The sequence below is a fragment of the Numenius arquata genome, chromosome 9, assembly GCF_964106895.1.
Source record: "Numenius arquata chromosome 9, bNumArq3.hap1.1, whole genome shotgun sequence".
Taxonomy (NCBI): domain Eukaryota; kingdom Metazoa; phylum Chordata; class Aves; order Charadriiformes; family Scolopacidae; genus Numenius; species Numenius arquata.
The window spans coordinates 39711357-39735388 of record NC_133584.1 but is presented as its reverse complement, the minus strand read 5'-3'; the positions used below and the strand labels follow the sequence as shown (position 1 = coordinate 39735388).

The 24032-nt window shown below is 35.8% G+C and overlaps 1 protein-coding gene across 1 annotated transcript in view; it reads left to right on the top strand.

The window, feature by feature from the left end:
* The window catches only part of MYOM2 (myomesin 2), an 80933-nt gene that overhangs the window by 41618 nt on the left and 15283 nt on the right, over nt 1-24032 (top strand). The window contains exons 18-30 of the mRNA XM_074153471.1: nt 637-758; nt 2943-3130; nt 5659-5785; nt 10158-10336; nt 10526-10640; nt 11232-11388; nt 11493-11599; nt 13576-13620; nt 14089-14225; nt 17823-17967; nt 18080-18139; nt 19675-19742; nt 23543-23656. Coding sequence (XP_074009572.1) covers nt 637-758; nt 2943-3130; nt 5659-5785; nt 10158-10336; nt 10526-10640; nt 11232-11388; nt 11493-11599; nt 13576-13620; nt 14089-14225; nt 17823-17967; nt 18080-18139; nt 19675-19742; nt 23543-23656 — 1564 coding nt within the window. The remainder of the gene's footprint in view (nt 1-636; nt 759-2942; nt 3131-5658; nt 5786-10157; nt 10337-10525; nt 10641-11231; nt 11389-11492; nt 11600-13575; nt 13621-14088; nt 14226-17822; nt 17968-18079; nt 18140-19674; nt 19743-23542; nt 23657-24032) is intronic.

Genomic DNA, 24032 nt, shown 5'->3' with positions numbered 1-24032 from the left:
TGCAAAGTTTAGATATGTAATTTATATTTTCTTATGGGCATATAACAAACAAATTATGTTGTGTAGTGTATTTGGTCAGTTATTAATTAATTTTGGGTGACTTTGTATTCTGCTGAATCCTTTGATCAATTAGTAAGGAATTTGTAAAAGCTAATTCTTGGTCAAAGGGATTGGAACAGCACAAAAGTAAGAAAAACATTTCATTTTTTCATATGTGAACATATCCTACAACAGGATAGTTGTGACTATATATCTGCTACAATAATTAGATCAAAACTGAAAGCTATTTTTGGTAGTGACTATGAAAAAAAAAACGAAAAACATAGTCCCTTCCCAGAACAAATTAGAATTTAGCAAGCCAAAGTTCAGAGGCAACATATTACAGTTTATCTGACTTTACCTGGTAGATCAGCACTAGCAATGCAATGAGTACTGTGACTCTTGTTCCAGTGTCCCATCCAATTATATTGTACTACATCATATCATTGTATTACAGTTTCCCTCTTGGAAAAATTTTCCTTTGTGAAGCACTCATGAAATTAAGCTTTCTTATTGTTGCCAAGGTTTCATGTTACAGCACAGAATGGTTCCTGTAAAATATATACTAATAGGTGATGCTATTTTTATTTAACCCAGGTTTGTTGTTCATGGTTTGGAAACTGGAGAGCAGTACATCTTCCGTGTGAAAGCTGTGAATGCTGTAGGATTCAGTGAAAACTCACAGGAGTCAGAGGCTATAACAGTACAGGCAGCCCTTAGTAAGTATGATTCTGTGGAACACAGTGTCTTGTTTCTTGAATGAGTTATGTACGTTCAGCAATCAATTCCTTCGGTCTCATTTGCTATAATGGTACCTTTTGCAGCTATCAAGCACATTCCCTTAGGGAAGTTTATGCTCTGGCATGTGACTGTTCTACAGAGAAAATACATTGTTAAAAAAAAAATAAAGTTGTTCATAATATCTGATAGAAATATTGGGTCAGATTCACTGTAATGGCCAGGCTGCCTTCTGCTCCTCAGTTGTAACAAAGAAGGTGTAAATCTTTATTAAGTTTGACAGGCAGCTTATAGATGATTTGCAGTGGTACAAATCAGTGTAGTGTGGAATCTGCTCACTTTAGAAGAGTTTCAGGAAACTTTATTTCTGTGTGGCTGGACCAAACAGAAAATTCCCTTTGGCTACTCCAGTCTGGAGCACAATCTACCTCCTCTGTTATGCTGCAAGCAAAATCTCAGTGTAAGAACAATCCATTGTGCAACCTTCAGTAGGAATGACACATGCTTAGTGGAGGGCTGGGTAATTATTTAGAACAAAATGTCCACAGATCTGAGGTACTATGGTCCAATTTTCATTTCTGCACAGTTTCAGCTTCATACTGAAGAATTTAGAATAGAACACCTTTCCCTGACCTGAATAGCCTCCACCTCTTGGAGAAGATCAACAGCCATACTTGTCAGAAATAATCCTCTAAAAGGTTTATGATTCAGAATGGCTAGTAGGAGATACATTTGGATGAGATGTTACCGATAAACTTACCCTATTTGGTTTTTTTTAGGACAAAGTGTGTCTCACATGGGTAGGTGATGTACAAACCCTTTCACATCTATCACCCCTGTGTTGTAAATGCACTTGCACCTTATATTTTGTCACTGTGTGTTTTGAAGATGAGGGTTGCATGGCTGATGTCACCAAACACAGAACACATGGATGGTACACCACTTATGGGATGGGGATGGCTTTTCTCCATTTCAGTAACCTTAACAGAAATTTGGCAGGACTATTTATAGGTGACTTACCTTACAATGGACAGAATCTTTCTGCAGTATAATTTTAAGGGCATTTATAGGAATTTGCTATGGTCATTCTTATTTACTAAGAAATGGTAATAATTGCAAAGGACATGTTTTATGGTCTCTGAGTGTAACACCACAGAACAAAAGGCCAGTTCTGCTGATCACTATCTCTTTTCATGCTGATCACTAGTACACCTATGAGATCAGGGAATGTATTAAGGACTTCTGCTAACATATTCCCTTCTGAATAAGGTAAGTCACATTCTCTCAAGTTATACTGGTAATTAAACTGAAAATATCAGGTGAGCTTTAGGGGAAGGATCTTAGCCTATACTGACTGCAGCACAACAGTGTCAAGAAAGGGATATATTCAAACTTTCATGCATGGATGGCAAATACAAAAGGGTGCTTGCTAGAAAGGGTGTTTCTCGTAGTAGGGGTGTAAAAAGCTCAGGAAAACAGTTTTCTTCATCTCTAGGAAGATGCCTGGGTGACATTTCTGTTTCTGCTACAGATGAGAGGTACAGATGCAGGTAAACTCATGAAGGAAATGTCTTTTCTGCCTCAACATAGGTTAAGCTAGTGAAAGTCCAAATATTTTCTATTGTTTATAGTGCAGAAAGCACTCTCAGTCTGAAGTAGGCATAGAATACAGGGATAGGAGGGCAAACCCGTGAAGGCCATAGATCAGGAAGTCATATGACTTCATTTCATTCAAGTTCATAGCCGCCTTTTTTTTTAATTTTTATTTTGTCTTATTGGGTGATTCTTACTGTATTCCAAAGGTACTTGAGCAGCTGATTTGGTTCTTAGCAGGAAAAAATCTTCTGATCCATTTCAATTTTCTAGCATAATATTTGGTCTGGAGACACTTCTCCTGGCGTTACCATTTCAATATCACTGGTCATCTCTTCCTTCTTGCTGCCTTCTGAGAGGTCAGCACATTAGACAGATGTTTCAAAAGCTTCCATGTTTATGTTTGGAGATAAGATTAATGTTGATTAGCAGCTTTACAAGTACTTTGTTACTGATATGCAACTGGTAGCAGTAAGCTGCAGAAAACAAAAGCAATATAAAAAAAGCTAAAAAACTCATACACTGCAGTGTTTTAGGCTGTCCTAACTCTCAGGATGCTTATTTCCTCACAGCTTGTCCATCATATCCTCATGGTATCACACTTCTGAACTGTGATGGTCATTCAATGACCCTTGGCTGGAAAGCACCAAGGTTCAGTGGAGGTTCACCAATCCTTGGTTATTATCTGGATAAACGGGAAGCTAACCATCAAAACTGGCATGAAGTCAATTCTTCCCTTATTACCCAGACGATTTATACGGTTGGTACTTTTTAATATTTATCTTTCTGTAGCTGATTTTTAATGTTTCTCTGCTTTTGGCAGAGTTCTGCTTTCTTGCAGAGAAACTCTTTAAATACTTAGTACAACAAAATCAAGCCTTTACATTGTGTATTTTGGAGTGCAACAAGCCTAAAAATTGGGGTAGAGAATCAGTGCCATTCTCTGCTATGAAATTCTAAAACCAATGAGGCCATTCAGATGAGGAAACTTTTGAATAAAAAGTTGTGAAGCACATTTTTGCCAAAGAACAAGATGAGCTATAAAACGCATCATAAATTATATTCATTAATGAGCACTGTATGTATCACCACTGTAATAACATGCAGAAAAAGGATGGGAGCATTTAGCAGGACAGATAACTCTGCTGTCTGTAGAACTGGAGACTTGTAAATGAAATGGAGATGGGCTGAGAACAAATGTAACTATCCCTGTTCTTACTCTCAAAATCTGCCTTCAGCTGGAAAGGGAAGTATACTAATAAACCTAGCATTATGCCTCATCACCTCCTTTCCAGAGCACCAGAGCGATGTATTTAGTTTTGAAATAAATTACTTCTGGTTGTGCTTACGTTGTATTCAATGTTTCTTAAAAGAAGAAAATTTTGGTGTGAACTTCCATGAGGAAAGGTTTGGAAGATAGGATATAGCAATTAATCATCCTGATGATTTATTAAATTAAGTTAAAAAAACAGATTTTATTCCCAAACATTTCTTAAAATTATTTCTTCAGGTCAGCAACTTTCCTAAAAAACTCAGGGCAGAAGTAAGTCTTTAGCAGATATTTGATGCTAAAGTAGAAAATAATGCTGCAGATGAAGTCAGGAAGAATGTTTTGTGCACAGAAGGCAGCCAGCAATACTCAGGTTTATGTATACTTGTGAGTGAGTTTATAACTGGCATCTCTGACATAGCAGATGGAGCATGGATGTTGAAAAATAAAAAAGGGCGGGTAAGATAGGCATGAAAGAGCAATACTAAGCAATGCTTTCCAGATATTTTCATTTTTTCATGCATTTGTAAACAAATGAGTAATGCAAATTAGGGAAACCATTCAGAGTTTAATTAATTGGATATTTAAGTCTCAGTCCTGCCAGTAACTGTATTTCTGCCTGAAGGTGCATCTTTATACATTAGTTTGAATGACTGGAATCTGAAATACTGGTGGGAAATAAAAGCAAGACAGCTTTTAGTGGCACAGAGTATTTTATGACATACTGCAAGCAGAGAAGGCCCTGAAATATGCAGTACAGCACTGGGAAATGAGTAAAGGTTTAATCCTCTCTGATTAAATAATTCTATTGGAACCCCACAAATATTCTTTCCCTTAATAACATGGGATTTCAAAACCATTTTTACAGGCTGAGCTGTTATTCTCTCTTGTGAATCACACTATATAGCTCTCTATCTTCAGGAAATTGTCTAAATTGTGTTAGTGCCTGACTTTTCCTAGTTTACCTTGCTTGCTTTGGTCTTGTATCTGGTGCTAACCCATCATATGTTTGTTACCATTAAAAAAGTCACACAAAAATCTTTTTTTTATCTCACATTTTCACAGAGAATATAGTTGCAGTTTATTTATTCATGAAAATCTCAAACTGTTCAGTGTCTCCACTTAAATCCTACCCTCAGCTGCCTCTTTCTCTGAGACATATGTTTAAATATAACTTTGGGAAAATTATGCAGAGGACTGAGGTGTAGAAGACTTGCTTATTGAATTTAGGTGGTTTGGAAAAGGAAGCATAGAAGAGGGCTGCTACCATGAGGTGCTCAGTGTGTCAAGAAGCTCATGCCTTTATAGCTGGTCTACCTTGACCTCAAAGTCTGAGATGGTGATGTAGTGGTGGACTCATAAGTCAGAGTTCATTTACCAAGGACGTTTGAAGAGGTATAGCATAGATTCTGGTCATCCCATTTCCTGTGCTTACTTCCTCACTTTGTAATGGTAGTTAATATTAAGAGAAAGACATGTTCAAGGCAGAAGAAACTACCACATCTTTCCCAGAGTTATTTCCGCATGTTGTGAAACTAATTGGATTGGCTTTTCCTTTAGTTTCCTATTATTTTCCTTTCTTCCGTGGTCTGTGCACTATGACTTCTTCAGACCAAAACCCATTCAAACTCTTGCTTAAGTGAATGGCTTATGAATAGCTGTTCATAAGCAATGCAAAAAGGTATTTCGTGTTAGAACACTCACTCATAAGTATCTGCTAGTGGTTATTCATTGGGTGGGCTCACTGGACCTCTGCTCTAGCCTTTTACAGCATCTCATGCAAATATATAGGGTGCTGTTATTCCTAGGATGATGTGACTGGAACATGGAAGTACAATGTAGATCTCTGCAGTATGCTTAGTTTAAGAGTAAAATATTCAAATTAGATCCTTCTAGTATTCTAGCACAGCAGTAAGGTCTGATAATTAGTTAACCAGCATCAGAATGCTTATTTTTAAGTATTTCTTAAAAGAATATAAATTATGGCTTTTGATATATTTATTTTTTTTCTCCAAAAGGTAGAGGATTTGACAGAAGATGCCTTCTATGAATTCAAAGTTGCTGCCGCAAATCTGGTTGGAATAGGTCAACCTTCAGATCCCAGTGAGCATTTTAAGTGTAAAGCCTGGACTATGCCAGAACCTGGTAAGTCTATTAGTTCTTCATGAATTTCAATTCAGTATAAACTCCTTAAAACAGTCAGTGCAATGTTCCAGCCAAACTCTGCTGGATGTCTTTTGGTTAATTTATGCCACATACTGATTGAGATTGCCATTGCTTCCAAGATCTCCTGTTAAAAGCTACCTCCACATCCCCACTGATGGCATTGGATGTCCTGGGAAGTGGATGACCTTTACTTAGCTTGCTGAGTGTCTTCTCCTTTCACTGCCCACATCAGCTCAGAGCAGAAAGTCTTCAGCATTTAGTCTATGTTTTTGTCTCTATCAGCTCTTCACCCCCAGCCCTACAAGCTCTGCTTCACACTCACCACCTGTACAATATATAGGCATCTCTGCATTGTTGTTGCAGTCTATTAAGAATATTCCTGGAGTTTCAGACTCCAAAACTGTTGGTTTTGGTCGTAAATAAGACACAGCAGGGGCCTATTTCTTGACAGAGGCAAGTAGCACAATATAGCTCACATTTTGCAGCTAAAGTCTCCCAGTCTCAACTAGTGTGCCCTTATTCATGTGTTTCCCCTAGACTGTACCTAGGCGTTACCTGAGAGATTATTATTAGCCAGGTGTTAGAACAAATGTGCTAACAAACACACAGTAGGAATGACTGCGTGCCAGTGCTCAAACCTGTGTTTAGGTTGTCTGTCCTTTAGCAGCACAGACGTAACTGAAGACCATTCATTGCAATGCTAACTCTGTAAAAACTTCAAATAAAAAGTGTTGTGAATTCAGGACACCCTACAAAAGAAAATTAAACTTTAGTCTACCTCATGTGAGCGTATGCGTTTGTGCCTAAGTATTAGGCGTCTAGGGAATTGGTTCCTCTCAGTAACTCTTGAGTTCTGTAAATAATCTATGCAAGGGTTTTTGAACACCCATCTGTTTATTTTATAACACCCTCACTCATACTGAGCAACACTTTTGCTGAGGCTATTTCTGATGTCTGGTACTGATTTGCCTAAACAAAGTGTGTCACAGTACAGCCCATAATAAAAACACAGGCACATATGACTTTAATATATTTCTACCTTCTTTTCCCCAAAATGCTGTAAAATACCGCTGTGTTGTTAAATCGAATTCTGTTTATGACATTGAGTTTTGGTATGCAATTAAGGATCCATTCTAATACTTGTTTATGTCGTCAGGAGTTGTCTGACACCTACACACATCTGTTTTGTGCCTAAGTGTTCATGCAGTTATTTTTCTCAGTAAAGAAAAAAAAACTATCCCCTAAATCTGGTTTTGTAAAACTATCGGAATCTTTAGTGTTTTCAAAAAGGTATAATTAGCATAAGAGAGCAAGAAAATTTCAGTTTTCTATGTTATACATAAAAAGTAATTACTGCCCAGAACAAGAAAGAATTCAGTAAGATCATGGAATCATTTACTAGGAAAGACTCTCAAATGTCATCTAACTCAACTGCTTGCCCACATGCCGGATGAGCTCTGTACCTGTTTCGTTCACAGAGGCTTGTCTAATCCATCCTTAAAGACTTCTACCCATAAGAAAGTCTAGTTTCTTTGGATAGTATCTACTCCTAATCTTACTATGCCTACAGTTTTTCTAATATTCCTGAATCTTTCTTCCTGCAATTTGAGCCTGTTTGCTTCTTGCCCCATCCACCAAAGACATGAAGAAGAGATTATTCTTTGCCTCTTTGCAACAGCTTTTCTATGTGTTTAAAGATTTTATCAGACCCCTAGCTTTCCCCTTAAGTTGACAAAACCCAGTTCACACAATCTTTCCCCATAGATCATGTACTCCCTATCTCTAAATAAAAATTATTTTTGCTATTTGAACTTTTCCTAGTTGGTTGATGTCTTTCTTGAATGACAATGCACAAATTGGGGACATTATTTCAAATAAAGTTTTTTCAGTGCTGAGCAGAGAAATAGTAACTCTTCATCTTCTACAATTATTTGCCTGGTTACAAATCCCCTTCTGTTTGTCTGTCTTTTTTTTTTTTTTTAATTACGCTGTTATGCTAAGTTCCAAGCTCACTTCTTTTTAATGCCCAGATTCTTTCCTGCAAAACTATTTGTCAGAGAGTTATTCTCAATGTTTTCTAACCTGAATTTCTCTGAGTTCATAAATCTTAACTTCTGAATTTAATGACATGGCAAAGCTGTCAATAGCAAAATGTTTAATCTCCTGACCTTAACTTCTTTTATGTTAATTACATTTTCTTGTCATTTTGTAATATTTAGTATAAATGCATCATCGGTAGAACAATTATTTTTCTTAAAGAAAGGATCTGTGATTTATACTCTCTACAGTGTTTTCAAAACATCAGTGCAATTGCCTAGTGTGTAAACAAGTGAAGATTATCCTTCATTTTAAATGATATATAAAGAAATACAATAAAAGGCACTTTCAGAAAATGAAGAGAGTGAAATTTTCATTTTCATAATGAACAACCTGACCTTTCTACTCCCTGGCTGATTACATTGTTCTCATTATGAAACTAGTTGAACAGAGTATTGCATTCTTCTTGCTTAAAAAAAAGAAACACCACAAATAAACAATCCCCTCATCCCCTCCAATAGGCAAACCTGTTAAAAGATTTCAGAAGTCTTTTTTTAGAATAAATTTTTAATCAATGGCATAACAATAATGAAAAAGAAATAATTGAGATTTAAAACTGAGAGAAAGAGGCTGACCCTCTTCCCTGTCTTACTAAGGATACTGAAGACTAATGTAATGTGGCTGCAATATACTCCCAGTGTCAACGAAATATTCTTCCACCTTCTGATATGGAAGGGAGGTTTCCTTAGAAAGACCAAAACCCTTTGCAAGATTTCCAACATGAGTGATGGATTCCTTGCCCAAAGCCCATAATTATTTCATCCTTCTGCAGAGCTCCAGTCTTAGGTATCTCTGTAAGCCTCTGTGAGTTTGCAATGATAGCTAATGAATTATTTTACATGACTTTAAAAAAATGAAATGTCTGTGGTCTCAGAATCCTCAGAATAGAACATACCTCATTCCACATTTTCTTTCACTGTCTAGATTTCTAGCAAGTGCATCTGCCAGTGGAATTTTAATAATCTTGGATATATAGACATTTACGTTGGGATTTTTAAAGATCCCTGAGTAGGCTTTAGGCTCCTTAAAAATCGCAATCTTTCCATCACAAATCTGGTATTTATCCTCATAAGATCTGCAACAAGTACTTATATGTTTCTTTTCTGAAATGTGCTTGGAGAAACATATTTCTCCATATGTTAAGGAGCAACATATTTCTACTGGTTTTTGCTGTGTATTTTGTGAATATCATCCTTCACAAATTTCATGTTCATTCAGTACTGGTTGACACCAGGTAGGCTGGAATGGCAGTCAGTTTTATTTGTAAGGTTTTTCTACTCTTCTTTATTTTAAATGGTGAGATGTGTTGTAGGGAAAAGTAATATCTTGAATTAGGCCAACTGACAACACTGAGAAAATCACTAGGTCTCAGGTACTTTCAGATTTTCTTACTTAAAATTTAAAGCACAAGAAGCACACTTTCAACTACATTATTTGGCTGAGTATCAGTATTCTGTCATGTGTGTTTTGACCGTGATAGGACACTGATATGATTATGCCTGTATAGTTTAGGTACAAATAAATATCAAGAGTGTAGTAAAAAATAAATGCTAGAAGGTAAACTGAATGGCACCAGAACAGTTAAGTGAAGGAGAAGGAAAGTATAGTAGGGAGAACATAACCTAATAGCTGTGAAGATATGAAGTCTCACATATTCACAGAACATCAGGATGTTTTTGGTGTAAATAGTTCTCCTGACAGCTATCCTCTTGAGAAGTTTGTTAGCCACTTCACAGTGAAATATTCTTCTGTCAGGGAACAAAAAGCCTGATCCAAAATCCACTGGTGCCAGTGGGTTTTGGATTAGTCTGAAAGACCATGATTCATAGCAACAAAAAATAAAAATTCTGATGCTAAATTATGAACCTGGGTCAGGCTCTGTGAAACAACTTTGATGTGGGGCTGGTGAATTAAATAATAGAAAATAAACCTCTGTTACTTGTTGGAAAATTTCAAACTGCATGGATTTTCCACATGAATGGCTTTCCTTTAAAATGGAGTTACTGAGATCTAGTTGAGAATGTATGCTTCAGAATACTAATGTCACTCACTGCATAAAGCAGATATTGCTGTATACAGCCATGAGGGGAAAATGAGCTAAATATCACATATACCAGGTTTATTGTAAAGGATGAGTTTTTTGAAAGCAAACACGGTCAAAACAAAATGAAAGTTACGGATTTCAGCCTTTACAGGGCCGTTTTGTGAAACTTCATTATATTGAAGTGGACTTCCAATATTTGAAATATTTTAGGTCCTGCCTACGGTCTCACGATTTGTGAAGTTAGAAATACATCTCTGGTTCTTCTGTGGAAAGCACCTGTGTATGAAGGTAAAAGCCCTATTACTGGTTACTTAGTGGACTATAAGGAAGTAGATGCAGAAGACTGGATCACTGCTAATGAAAAACCTACTTCAAAGCGCTATTTTAAGGTAATATTTTCATTAGTTCGTGTTAATTTAAAAGCGAATTCTGAAAACATCCAATTGAGTACAACAAAGATGTGTATTTGAACTTGAACTTCTGCTAATTTGAACTTGAACTTCTGCTAATCTTCATATTACTAAACAAAAGAGTTTAGATTGTTTTTTAAATTGGCTTTGCTCTTTATCTTGCTCAAGGTCACTGATTTGCATGAGGGTCATACCTATGTTTTCAAAGTTCGTGCAGTGAATGATGCTGGGGTAGGCAAGTCATCTGAGATATCTGAACCAGTGCTTGTTGAGGCTCGGCCAGGTAATGAACTGTTTTATCTCCTCTGCTTCTCAAATACTGAAATACTTAGAAGTTCATTTAATCACTCTGATTTGATATTGTAGCACAGATAAATATTTCAAGAGTTAAGAAGCTCTTAGCCTTAAAACTTAAAGAAAAAATCATGTGGATACAGAGGTACTGTCAAGACCTTTTGCTTTACTTACTGCAGGAAATATTTAATAATGAATTATTTTAGTTTTTATTCTCATAAACAAAGGTGCTACTTGCTGTAAGTGAAAAGAAGTATGACAACATATTTATTAAAGCTTCAAGAGTGATAATAAAACTAATTTACTTAAATTGTTATATCTTCTCATATTCAGTTTCATTTTATAGATTTGTTTCTCAATAAGCATTTATTATTTTTAGTATTCCGTTTTTTAGTGTAGAGTAAGAATCTTGCTAGTATGCGATGCTGAGTCAGCATATGACATTAACATGCTTCAAGATCTTCAAGATCAGTACCTGTTAGTGAAGATGGGCAAAATTTGTATTGCCTTTAGTAATTTCTGAATTGCAGCTCAAATGAAAAATGCAGCCTTGACAAGTGAGTTGATTTGTATTTTGCAGGAACAAAAGAAATCTTTTCAGGTGTGGATGATGAAGGTAATATTTACCTGGCCTTTGAGTGCAAAGAAGCTACAGATGCATCTCATTTTGCATGGGGTAAATCGTATGAGGAGATTGATGATTCTGATAAGTTTAAGATTGAAACAGAAGGAACTCAGTAAGTCATGCCAGTCTATCAAATTATTAAAAGTTTGTCCTGTTAAAAATCTCAATAACATGAGAAACCCCACTAATTATATCCTTCTTTATTGATGACTCTAGTTCTAAGCTGTACTTCAAAAATCCTGATAAATCAGACTTGGGAACTTATTCTATCTCAGTTAGTGACACAGATGGGGTTTCATCCAGCTTCGTTATGGATGATGAAGGTAAGATGCTTGCCATCTCAGGTCTTTCTTAACTTTATCACGTCAACTATACTAAAAATTGTCTAAGAAAAAAAGAACCCCACAACTCCCATATTCTTTCCTATGCATTAAGGAGAAACAAAAAAGACCACATTATACTATTTTGCTGATTATCAAAACAATGAAAGTTAGGACCACTTAAATTAACTTTTTCTTTACAAAAAAGATAAAGAATATGCCCAATTAGAATTGTTTTCTTTATACTGTGACTATAATACTGTTTGAAAATATCTATTACACCTACAGTTTAATGTCTGAAAGTTTTGGTTTTTTCACTGTTTTGTGAATCTCTCTAGTATGTCACATCACTTTTGCTGTGCTTTGACTTTATAGCTTTTTATATCGTTTAATAATTGCTTCTCTCTTAGCTGCAAATTTACCATGAGCTCTCTGCTTACAAAGGAGCCTGATATAGAAACAGACCTTGAGGCTCTATAGATATAGTTTCATATAACTGAGGTGCAGAGAATTAGTGAGAAGAGTGTGAGAAAAAGGATGTTGCTTTAACAAGATCTGAACACATTGGGCTAAATTATCCTTTTGTTTATATTTAGATTAGTTTGTTATATTTCCTTGTAGCTATTTTGTTTCATTGGAGTTGCAATGAATTTGCTTCAGTCTGACTTCGGTTTACTATTGAGAGGTGCTGAGGTGAAAGGCAAAGGGGGGAACTTTGCTGTTTTTAAATAGAACAAAAATTACTTTGGTGCTTTCCCAGTCCAGAGGCTGTAATTGCTACATCCAGTTCCTTAAGCATGAAAATCCCTCTACTTACCTTGTTTCTAAGCCATTTAAGGAGAGAAGATTAGACTGTGAGTTTGACAGCAGGCGGGACTTTTATCCAAGTACAAACCACGTCAAAACTCACATTTAAAGTACGTGTTGGAAGGAAATCCATGTGAAACCACAAAGAATACAGTCCTCCAGGGCATGGACCATTTTATGTGGACTCTTAGTCACTGCCAATATCTGCTGCTTCTAGGGAAGCCAAACTTGTAATATTTTTAAATTTCCAATGAATACAGTAGGAAAAGACAGATATACATTTGATCATGAAAACTTCCCTTTGGCTTAGTTTTGAAGCATCACTCTGAAACTTGCCTGTAGATCCTGTCACTGTCAGTCCTACCTTCGAAGGTTTTTTTGTAGAAGAGCAATGAAAGCATTTCCGATCCCACACTTAGCCCATGTCTTCCCTGGTCATATCTATCACTCAAAACTGCAGTTTTATTGGCTCTAGATCCATGCACAAGTGTCAGATTTTGTATCTTAGCACTGAAAATCATTATTTCACTGACCACTTGCTTCCTCAAATGCTATAAAATCTTCTGCAATTTTGCTAAATCTTTGACTATATCATAAATCCTTGGTGATTTCCTCTGGTCTTTACATTATCTGTAAGTTTGGAATTGGCAGTAATGTTCATCTTCCAAATCATTTTTAGTAATGAATATGATAAATAGGGTTAGTATGAAAATCTAACAAAGTGATTTCTAGACTCTCCACAGCCTTCATGAGGATTTTGTGCATTAGATAGAACTTTCTGTACCTTTTTCAGACTAACTTGCACTCAGTCTTGTTTCAGTGTCAGAACGGAGGTCAGCAAATAAAGGAACCTCATACACTGCCTCTAAGCTACTGTCTCCCACCATTCATTTAAATCCCATAAAGAGTTTAAAATAGGTTTTGTCCCTTGTTTAGATTCTTTTGCTTAAGAGAGTATGCATGAAAATGTGTGAAATAAGAACACTTGCTAAATCAGAATTTTAATTTTCTTAAATCTTATTTTTTAATCATCATTTTCTGAAGAGAGTTGGGTATTTCCCATGTAAGACTTAAGGAGATTGTCTGCTGATGCTGATATGTACCTTTGACACTCGTTTTTTGACTGTATTTTTCAGAACAAATTAAAACATGAGTATTTTTCTTAATTTCAGAGTTTGAACGTTTGATGGCATTAAGCAATGAAATAAAGAATCCAAGTAAGTTGCAGATCTGACTCTATTTGATACTTCTAGAAGAAATATAATTATATACTAATGGCTGGAGTTCCAAAAAGGTTCTTCCTGAGACAACAGCAGATTCATTTTTCGTGGAACAACTTGCTTCCTTTTCTTTCCATTCATTTGGAAGAAAATTAATTTGCATTGAATAAAGCCATCATTGCCTAAAAGTCTTTTGAAGTTTAACTTTGACAAAATACTAAAGGTTGTTATATAGCCAATTTGTTAAACAATGTGCAAACTATAAGCTGTAAATTCTTTCCTCCCTTTGAGAAATTAATTTAAAAATCAGCCAAAGACTGCATTACATGTCTTTCTTCTGCATAAAATTTATTCTATATCTAGCATTCAGTAAATAATAGGGAGATACTAATATTTTACTACAATAGTCTTTTTTCTCACAAGGATTCATTCATTATTGACTTTTGATTGCTTTTCTTTCTGCAGCAATACCTTTGAAATCAGAATTAGCTTATGAGGTTCTCGACAAAGGCGAAGTTCGTTTCTGGATTCAGGCTGAAAGCTTGTCACCAAATTCTACCTTCAGATTTGTTATTAACGATAAAGAAGTTGAAAACAGTGATGTAAGTACAATTTGAGTACTAAATATATATATGATTTTGTTTAATAAGCTTTTATGCATTAATAGGTATTCTATTTTTATAGTTGCTTAAAACTGTGTTATTAAGGTCTGATAATACCTGAAGGGAATGTCAGTCTTTAACCTGAATCTTTTTTTGCAGTATAGAATTCCTGTTGCAGAGTAAGCCGATTCATGTCAAAAAAAGAGAGCAAAGTTTAAACCTCAGACATCCATATTCATCTTGGTTAGCTAGACAACCAATAGCTGAAGAGAAGGCAAAATTAGTCACAGACCAGTATTAAACACATATGATTAAAAGTAGTGCACAAATATTTTAGGAAAATATCTCAGGACAAAAAAGCTGCTTCATCTACACTTTTGGACTCCAAACCAGCAAGACATGCTGTTCCCAGAGACCTTCTAAGGGCTACTGCTACTAGTTTTACATATAATGTCGGTGGCACTTGGCAATGCAACAGTGGTCATAGATATAAAACTTTCAGATGGTGTCACTTTGTCCTAGACATTTCACAGTCATTGAATGGCTACATAGAGATGAAGGGGCAGGCCACCAGCTTCCTGCATTTTTATAGCTCTAGGAAGACCTTTCACAGAAAGGAACACAAATAAGTTGTCAGATTGGTCTGAGAAAAAAGCAAGATTATGCCTTTTCAGGGCTGGAGTATGGTTCATCTACTGGGCATAAAGTACAGAACTGGAAATACCTTTTCCTGTGAGGAATCTGCTTCCACTGGAGCTGTTTGAAAGGTTCAGTTTATTCCTGAGGATGCAAAGCCTGGGTTTGGCCAGAGAAGCTTATCAGCATTTTTATACCATAGAAAAGCAAAGAGCATTTACTTTAATTACATATTGACAAGTGGAAGTAGAAGTCTTTCTGTGTAAAATACTTCCCTGTTTTTCTTGCTTTTGGAAGTAATAAACTGTAGCACTGAAAACCTGAATATTAGTGTCTAGGATGTATTGAAATGACAATATTCTGTCTTGGCAATGTTAGTGGAACAGAATGAGCTATTTTTAGTTCGCATATGTTTTGGAAGTGTTGACATCAGAGACAGTCTTGAAGTGGAGCTGTATTATTTCACCTCTTTAATTAGTAACCCACAGGTGACATTTACGTTTGGAGACTGATGATATTTTTGTGGAAAGTCACATAAAAGCCTAGTATTTATGGTGCCCATAAAATCATTGAACTTCATCTTGCTGCATAATGGCAATAGTTAGAAGCCTAATTACGCTCTAAAACCTGCCTGGAGACTGGGCTACAGTCACTGAACATGTTCAATAGACCATTATGCTCGTGAATTGTAGTCTGATTCTTGACATTGGTTGAAGTGATAAATTTTTCCTTCTAGGTCCTAACAGGGAATGGTTTCGGTTAGATTTCAAAATAATCTGAGAATGGAATGAACTGGATCCTATTTAATCAGCTGTCATTTTAGTCTTTTAATGTTTTTTTCCTGTACCTAAAAGCAAGAAATAAAAAAAAAAATCTAGAAGTGTGACAAAAGATCAGATAACACCATACATCTAGCTCTTTTTTTTTCTGCTTCTGGCAAATCTCGATTTAGTATTCTCTCTGAGAACTGATGAAACAAATGCAAGTGTTGACCTTGACCTCTGTGGGCAAGAGACTGTAAGTGACAATTTGAATTTGCACTTTTTGTTAGTTTGGTGAAGTTTATAACTTCTCTTTTTAACCTACCTGGCTTATCTCCTCAACTCTTACAGATGAACTCTTACATAAGTAATTTTTCCACTTAAATTTCCTGATTAATTAGATCTTGTCTGATTCTTTGATATTATACCTTTATTTGAACTATATACAGGAAAGTGCATATCCAAATTAAACAAGCATTTCCCGCTGTTATTTTATATAAATGTTATACCTCAGTCTCTTCCCTTTAAGTAATTTATTTAATAAATTATTGTTTTAATCAATCTTTTAGCTACTGCTTTGTTAATTCCATTATCTTTTCTCTTTCTTCATTCTTCAGTTACCCCATTGAGATTTAAACTATACTATTTGTACATTTGAAAGTACCAGTAATGAATGCTAAACATCTTGACTACATCTACACTGTTCTTCCAGGCTGGTTGTCCATACAACAGTGAATCTGTTCTTGAGGTTGGCCAGGACATGTCCCTCAAATCTGAAGCAGATATATCTGTGGGGTCATTCTTACTAATTCTGGATCAGTACTTAAAGGTTCTTCCACCTAAGTGATTCCAGAGACTTTAATAAATTGTATTTTAACTAGTATTTTTTTCCTTCCTTCTTTCTTCCCCTTTCCTAAACTTTATCTACCTATGGCTTTAGGTACCTTTTTCTAGTTTTGGATGCCAATAAAAAGGTTAATCAAAATATTCTGTTTATAAGGCATCATGTCTTCTTTTAACAGTAGTGGGGTCTATAATAATTTACTGCACAGAACTCCTTCTAGATGGTGACATTTATTTTTCTGTCCCATCACGAATGGAACAGTTACTGTGTAATATCCTTGGCCACGTTGCTTACCTAAAAGTATTCACCAAGTAACTTCTGTGGATTATTTTTACTTTGCGTAAGTAATTTGTAAGTTGAAATTCAAACATCACTGTTAGTGGGACATGTGGTCCTCATGGTTGTTACTCAGTGAAAGAAAGAGGATATTACTTTGTAAAAGGTGGTTATATCTGAAATAGTACCTGCAAATTCAAAACACATATTTTGCAAGTATTGTCCAATATTTGCTTGCAATTTTCTGTTTCCTTGACGGTGCCTGCCAATAGTTTATCTTTCTGGAATATTTAATAGAATGCAAACACAAAAAGGACACAAACAGTGAAAAGCATATTTAACTTTGAATTCAAGTAAATGTTTGGTGTTTTGGGTATTCTGCAAGCACTTTAGTAGGTAACTAGATGTTTCAACAGAATTCTAATTCTCTTTTGCTGGACTTGGTTGATCTTTTTAGTTCCCAGAAGCTTTGTTGGTTTTGCACAAGTTACAGTTCCCATGGTCGTCACTTTAGCGTTCTTTGAAAAGAATACCTAGCATTAGATGAGCAAATTATTATACCCTTCCTAAATAAACTTTTGATCCAATATTGAGCTGTCACTTCTGTCTCAGACGTATTTAGTAGTGATGACTTTTTGGATTTGTTGTGATGGATTTATTTGGAGATCCACGTTTCTGTTTACAAATAATAATACTTCCAGCTATTTCTGGACTCTTCTAGGAATAGTGCTTCAGCCTAACAAAACCCCTCATTGAACTGGAAGCTGTAACACAGATAAAGGCTGTCTGTCTAGGCTCTTCTTCAAACATGCATAGTGCCATAAACTATTATTTTTAAATCCAGACCAGCTGTATTATGATGACTTCAGGATTCCAAATGCAGCTGCACACAGAGGTTTCTGTCACCACTGGGATCTTGATGTACAACAGTAAATACAAGCACAGCCCGATTTCCATAGTTTACAATTAAAAGGACATGAAAAAGATTGAGTGTGGAGGCAAAGATATAAAAGATGATTAATTCTATAGAGAATCATAAGTAATTTAAACTACACTAAAGTTATTACTTGTTTATTTCAGAGGCATAAAATAAATTGTGACCGTGCAAACGGCATCATAGAAATGGTGATGGACAAATTTACAATTGACAATGAAGGTACCTACACAGTACAGATTCAAGATGGAAAGGCCAAGAACCAGTCTTCATTAGTTCTTATTGGAGATGGTATGTTCACTGAAACACTGAAACTTTGACTGTGGTGAAGAAATGAACTTCAATTATCCTTTGGGTAATTTTGTGACTAACTCATTTTTCATTCACCTTTTCTATAATTTAGCGTTCAAGGCGGTATTGGCTGAGTCTGAGCTCCAGAGAAAGGAATTTCTCAGGAAGCAAGGTAAGACAGAATAGACTGGTGGCTTTAGGCCCAATTTGCAGCTAATGATGCATCCCTGGCAAATATTAAGAGCCTCCAACTTGCATTGTTGTCTGAGTAGACACTGAACCCTTGGTGGATCTTATTTTTCAACATTGTCATACAAACATGCAAGTTCATAGAATCATAGAATACCAGGTTTGAAGGGACCTCAAGGATCATCTGGTTCAACCTTTTTGGCAAAAGCATGGTCTAGACAAGATCGCCCAGCACCCTGCCCAGCTGAACCTTAAAAATATCTAATGATGGGGAAAGTTGTGATAGAACTTTCACTATGTAGATAAGAAAAGTGGGAGTCCTTACAAGAGGTTATCTTTGCTCAGTATTCATGAGAATTGTGCCTACTGTAGGCTCTGATCCAAGAAAACATTTCAGCATGTTTAGTTTTAAGCATACAAGTTGTCCCTTCCATGTAACTGACAGAAGAGTAGACAGCATCATGTCAGACAAGGAAGACTAAATAACTGATCCTGTGGTTTCTGTCCAGACAAACTTCCAGGAACCAAATGTATATTTGTTGCATAGTTGCTATACAGTTAGAGAGTTTGTTATATACTTCTTACTGATATTGTTTGCAGCTGAAAGTAAGAATTACTATTGTATATCTAATACAAAATGCTTTTGCTGTGAAACCCTTAAAAAACTGAGTTTGAACTCTAGCTTGTAATATTCACTTAGCAAGCACATGGCTTTTAGGATGAAAGTAATAATAATTAATAAAAGTATTCTAAATAGGTAAGATTCTCTGCATGAGCAACATAATTATGTTTTTTCCTATTTTCTTGGAGAGAGGATTATTTTTTTTAATAGATTTAGGAAAGAAATTACACCACTTATAACATAAATTCACAAGATCTTTTAGTTCTCAATGATTTAAGTGAAAGTCTGGGACTTCACCACCTCCCAGGTCTGGTTATTGCAATTATGGGCCCTGATCCTGCAGACGCTAAAACATATAAATTTACTGACATGAGTAAGCACAATAACTTTATAAAGGCTATGTATGTCAGTAAATTTACTTAAGGATATACCTATTTGCAGGATTGGAAGCTCAGTGGGGAAAAGGAATATTTCCTGTTGCTTGTAATGTTTAATACAATTTTTAACTTTATATAATTTGGACAAAGAATGTCTGACATGGGATTTTTGTTTTGAACATTTAATTGGGTGTATTTGTTTATTATCCAGTTCTCTCTACATTAAATACATTGTACACTAATTTGTGTGATAAGTCACATTTGGAATTGACATCATACAGAGGTGAGCCTCAGGTTTCTAAGCTGTATTGTAGACATCTGGGTCAATATGATAAAAACTTATCATATCAATATGATAAAGGATTTTTCTTCTAGTGGACGGGTAGTTCAGGAGTTGACTCTCATTGTTCTGCTGTAGGGATGTTACAATATAAATGTCATCTGTATTCTTTCTTTCGCTGGACCTCTCTGATACTCTTCATTCTACAACATATGCTTTAAGACAATTTTATTTCCTAGGTCCTCACTTCTCAGAGTTTTTGCATTGGAAAGTTACAGAGGAATGTGAAGTTTTACTTGTTTGTAAGGTGAGGAAATATACTTGAAATAATTCTTTAGAATGTGTTGATTGAAAATTGAGATAGGAAAATGTGAGGAAAGATTTTGATATTTTTAAAATTAAAAGATTCATATGAAAACTTTTTATTATTATTTAGAAATATTTAAAATAAAAATTTCTGACTTACTACTCTTCAGCAGCAGTTTTCATTAAAACAAAAAAAAGTTACAGGACATTTCTAAATGTGTTAGGTGATCTAATCCTTTATAATTGTGAGCCATAAAAATCATTTAAACAAAATATTAATCCCCTGATGGTCCTTTTTCCTTCCTCAAAAAATAGCTACAAAAAGCCAGAGTTCAAACTCTTTCCTCACCATTTTCTGTTTTGGAGGTTCCTCTCCCAAAACATGTATTTAATCAACTGTAACCAAACATGCAACAAAGGCTTCTAGAATTCAAGTAATAAAACATGATTTTTATTATATTTGGCTAATGGCTTTTGAATCTTAACTAATGCTAATGGGCATGGAATTCACAGTAAATTCTGCTATTAACATCTTTATATGCCATTCTAAACTAATACATTTCCATTTTTGTTGCTCGTCTAGAGTGACTAATTAGAGGTCTGAATAACTAAGTTAATTGAATTCAATAGGCATCAAACTCTTCTTCATTGTCTTTTCCTGTCATATGGACTCCTTTGTACTAATTTTCTCCACTTCTTTTGAATAAGTTTTTGGCTTTTAATTAGACTAACTTGAATCATTCATTATGAGCAATTTACATGTACATTTGTGGGATTCCTTTTTCCTCTTTTTTTCTGCTCACTAATTAGGAGACCTTTAACCTCAACTTATTCCCAGCAGAACTGACCTGTGTGGTGAAGCTGCCCTTCTGTGTGCCCCCATTTTAGGGCTCAACACTCATTAGCTGACATGGTACCGTTGCTGGTACTGAGCTGCAAAGCTGGAGCTCTTTATAATCTCAACATGCATTTGCCTCAGGCATGAACCCTGCTTATCCTTTCATTCACATGGGGAATTAAATGCTGCTGAACCAGTTATGCTAGTGGTAATTCTCTACAAATTAATCTGAAATTATTCTTCTTTTCATTGACTGTCAAGCCTGTTTATACCACTGAAACTGCGAAAGGCTGAGCGTCTGATTGTATGCTTTTCACCAGTGTACTTTTTGTTCATAAGGTCAGAACATTTTATGTAAATGAAATCTAGGATGTGTGTTGTTTGCACACTCATCATTTTAACTATGCCATTGACCTTATAATGTTTGTCACTGTTAGCATGTGACTGGCCATTAGGTTCACACGGTGCTATTGTTTATGCCTGTTTAATTGATATTTGTACATAGGAAGAGTTTGAACAATAAAGACTGAATTTGTCCTATGAACCTCAGATACCTGACATTCAATTTAGAAGTGTGGCTGCCCTGGGCTATTTCTGTGGTAATAAAAACATCCAAGGAACAATCTCTGCCTCACTGGGCCATATCACAGCACTTGGCCCAGGTCTCTTCTAGGATCTATTTAGTGCTTCTGTGCAAAAATAATTGTTATGGGTGTTTTTACCTCTTGAAAGAGCCTGGGATAATGTGGAAGAAGTACCTATAAGAAAGGGCTTTTTGCCTTGACTTTCTCAAAGGGCATGGCATGAATTAAAGGAGCTAGGAAACCACGCCAGCTGGAAGCTTGTGTAAGGCAGAGGGCTGACTCTATGATCCAGGTCCACAAAAGTAACAATGAACAAATATGGATTGCGTTATAAAAGAATATATCAAAAGTAACACACATTACCTCACGTACCACTTATTTTCTATGTGATTGGACCTGACTGATTTTTGATTGACTTAGTATTTAATTCTGAAATATCTGGGATTGATGACCTTGTTTTTGGTAGCGTAGCATCTGCATGTCAGTGGGACATGTTTGTCCATCTGAATGACAATTTGATGGTGTTTGCTTTTTACTATGTGTTTATTTTTCTTCATATGCCAATATCTACTGTCATTTTTCCTCAAGTACTCCTAAATTTCAGAACGTTCAGAAGCTACCTACTCTTGCATAACTTTGACCCTTATTTGTACTGTGTCTATTAAAAGCAAGATTTTTGGTGTGTGGCTAAACAGCGAAAAGAGTAACTTTTCATAGTAAATGTCAACATGAGATAACTTCAGCACTGCAAATTGCATGTGTCTGAAACTCAGTCTATTTATTGTCAGATTGAGTGCTAACAGTCTTTGATGAAAAATTGTTGAAAAGCATTAAAGGCTTGTTCCTTCAGGCTTTGTTCAAATAAAATTGCCACTCATGTCATATGACTACAGGAATAACCACTCTGTAGTTACTGGTAAATGTAAAATGCTGCTCGCTTTTCTCAAGCAAGGCATTGCTTTTGGGCCAGGTTGTGATCTCATATACTCAGTCAGAGATCCATAGCAACCACACCGGTTATTAAACAGCAATATATGTGATTAATTTGAGCAGGTTTTATAGAGATGTCCAGGAATCAGTATAGGAGGCCCTCCTATGTGTTCAGTCACCTCTATAGAGTTTTCATCTCTATAGAGCTGTTCATTTATGGAATGCCTTCTCTAATGTGAAAGGGTTAGAAATTGGTGCATGTTTTTCCCTCCAAGCAAGCCACTTGAAAACTATTGCAGATCTGTGTTAACTTCTGGGCTGCCCTCTATCCATTTGTTCAGTTCTTTTTTAAGGAGGCTTTTTAAAGCAACTGCCTGGGGACTGAGAAATGTCCTGCCAGCTCTGTCCTTCTACCAAAGAAACACTGATGGGGAACTCAGGCTATGCATGGAAAAACCATTGCTTTTTTTTTGATTTTTTAGAAGGGTATGGGGATAGTGAAGTCAAATAAATCATAGTGTTTCTGAAAGGGAGAAAAATAAAATATATTGCCAGTATTTATAAAAAGAGCTGGGCTTTTAGCTTTTTGAATTCACAGTTTGAGGTCGTTCATCCAGCAATATCTTAAGCATCACCAGCTCACAATTTATATTTCAAAATTAAAGCAGTACTTGAGGTATAGCTGTAGTCTATTCATGCATTGCTTAGATGAGCTGCTGCTACTACAGAAAAAGTCTGGCTTTCAAGCAACTTCTCTGCATTTGCACTACGTTGTTAAACCCCTTTGTGTTGGGAGAGACTGCAATTTGTAGGATTCCTCAAGTCTTTGTACTTCCCATAGGACACAATGTAGTAGAAAAAAAGCAATTTCTGGTGCAACTCGCAATTTTGAAATCTCAAATACTTTCAGAATAGTAATTTCAGTTGCTCTCTGCAGTTTAGCCCTGAAAGAAATTGCTTAGGTTGCTGGGATAAATCTGCAAATTGGCTAAGATAGGGCCTAAGTTCTGTGTTACAGCTCTCTGGAGACACAAGGCAAATACAAAAAAAAAAAAAAACAAAAAAACCCACCAAACAAACGGTGAGTTCAGCAGCTTTAATTTCAAAGATACTTCTCACAGATATGTCTAGACAAACTGCAACCACATAGCAAGGGTGCAAAACCCTTTAAGGGAAGAGATTGCCTTTAAGAATTTGACAGGACTTTGGAACTCTTAGCTGTATACTTCTGACCTGTTCTGTGCTGCAAACAAATACCATAGGACTCAGATCTGCTTAGTAGGATTTGTTTGAAACTGTTTTTTTTTTTTTTCACTTAGCTTTATTTGACATGTGTTACAAAAAACCTGGCTTCTTAAAGGTTGAAAAAGGTATGTAGGTATGACTACCTACAGTGGGATATGTTTCTTCAGGACATAGCCAGGCTTATGTGCCTTTTCTGTTGTACAGGTTGCCAACACAAAGAAGGAGACTGTTTTCAAGTGGTATAAGGATGGTTCTGGGATTGATGTTGATGAGATGCCTGATCTGCAGAAGGGAGAATGTCACCTCAGTATTCCCAGGGTACAGTATCACCTACTGATTAGAAATGACAGCTTTTGCTTGACACGCTATCGATTTGCCAGGCAGAGTACTAAACCAGGTATCATGATTTCTGTGAACCATTTTAAGAAAAGGCATATTTGCTGCCCTTCAATTAGCTGGTGAGTAACTAATGCTAGTAAAGGAATATCTATTTTTGTTATCTGCTCAGACAGTTCATGCTCAAGTTGCTTCAGCGTCCTTAGGTGAACTGTATCTCGTTCTTTCTTATTGCTCCTTAATTTTTCAATTTGTTCAAGCACCTCATTTCCGACAGTGACTCAGTTTTATTGCCTAAAATTAATAGCTTTGAGATATATGCTTTCTTAAGATTTATCTTTATGCAAACAGGATAACC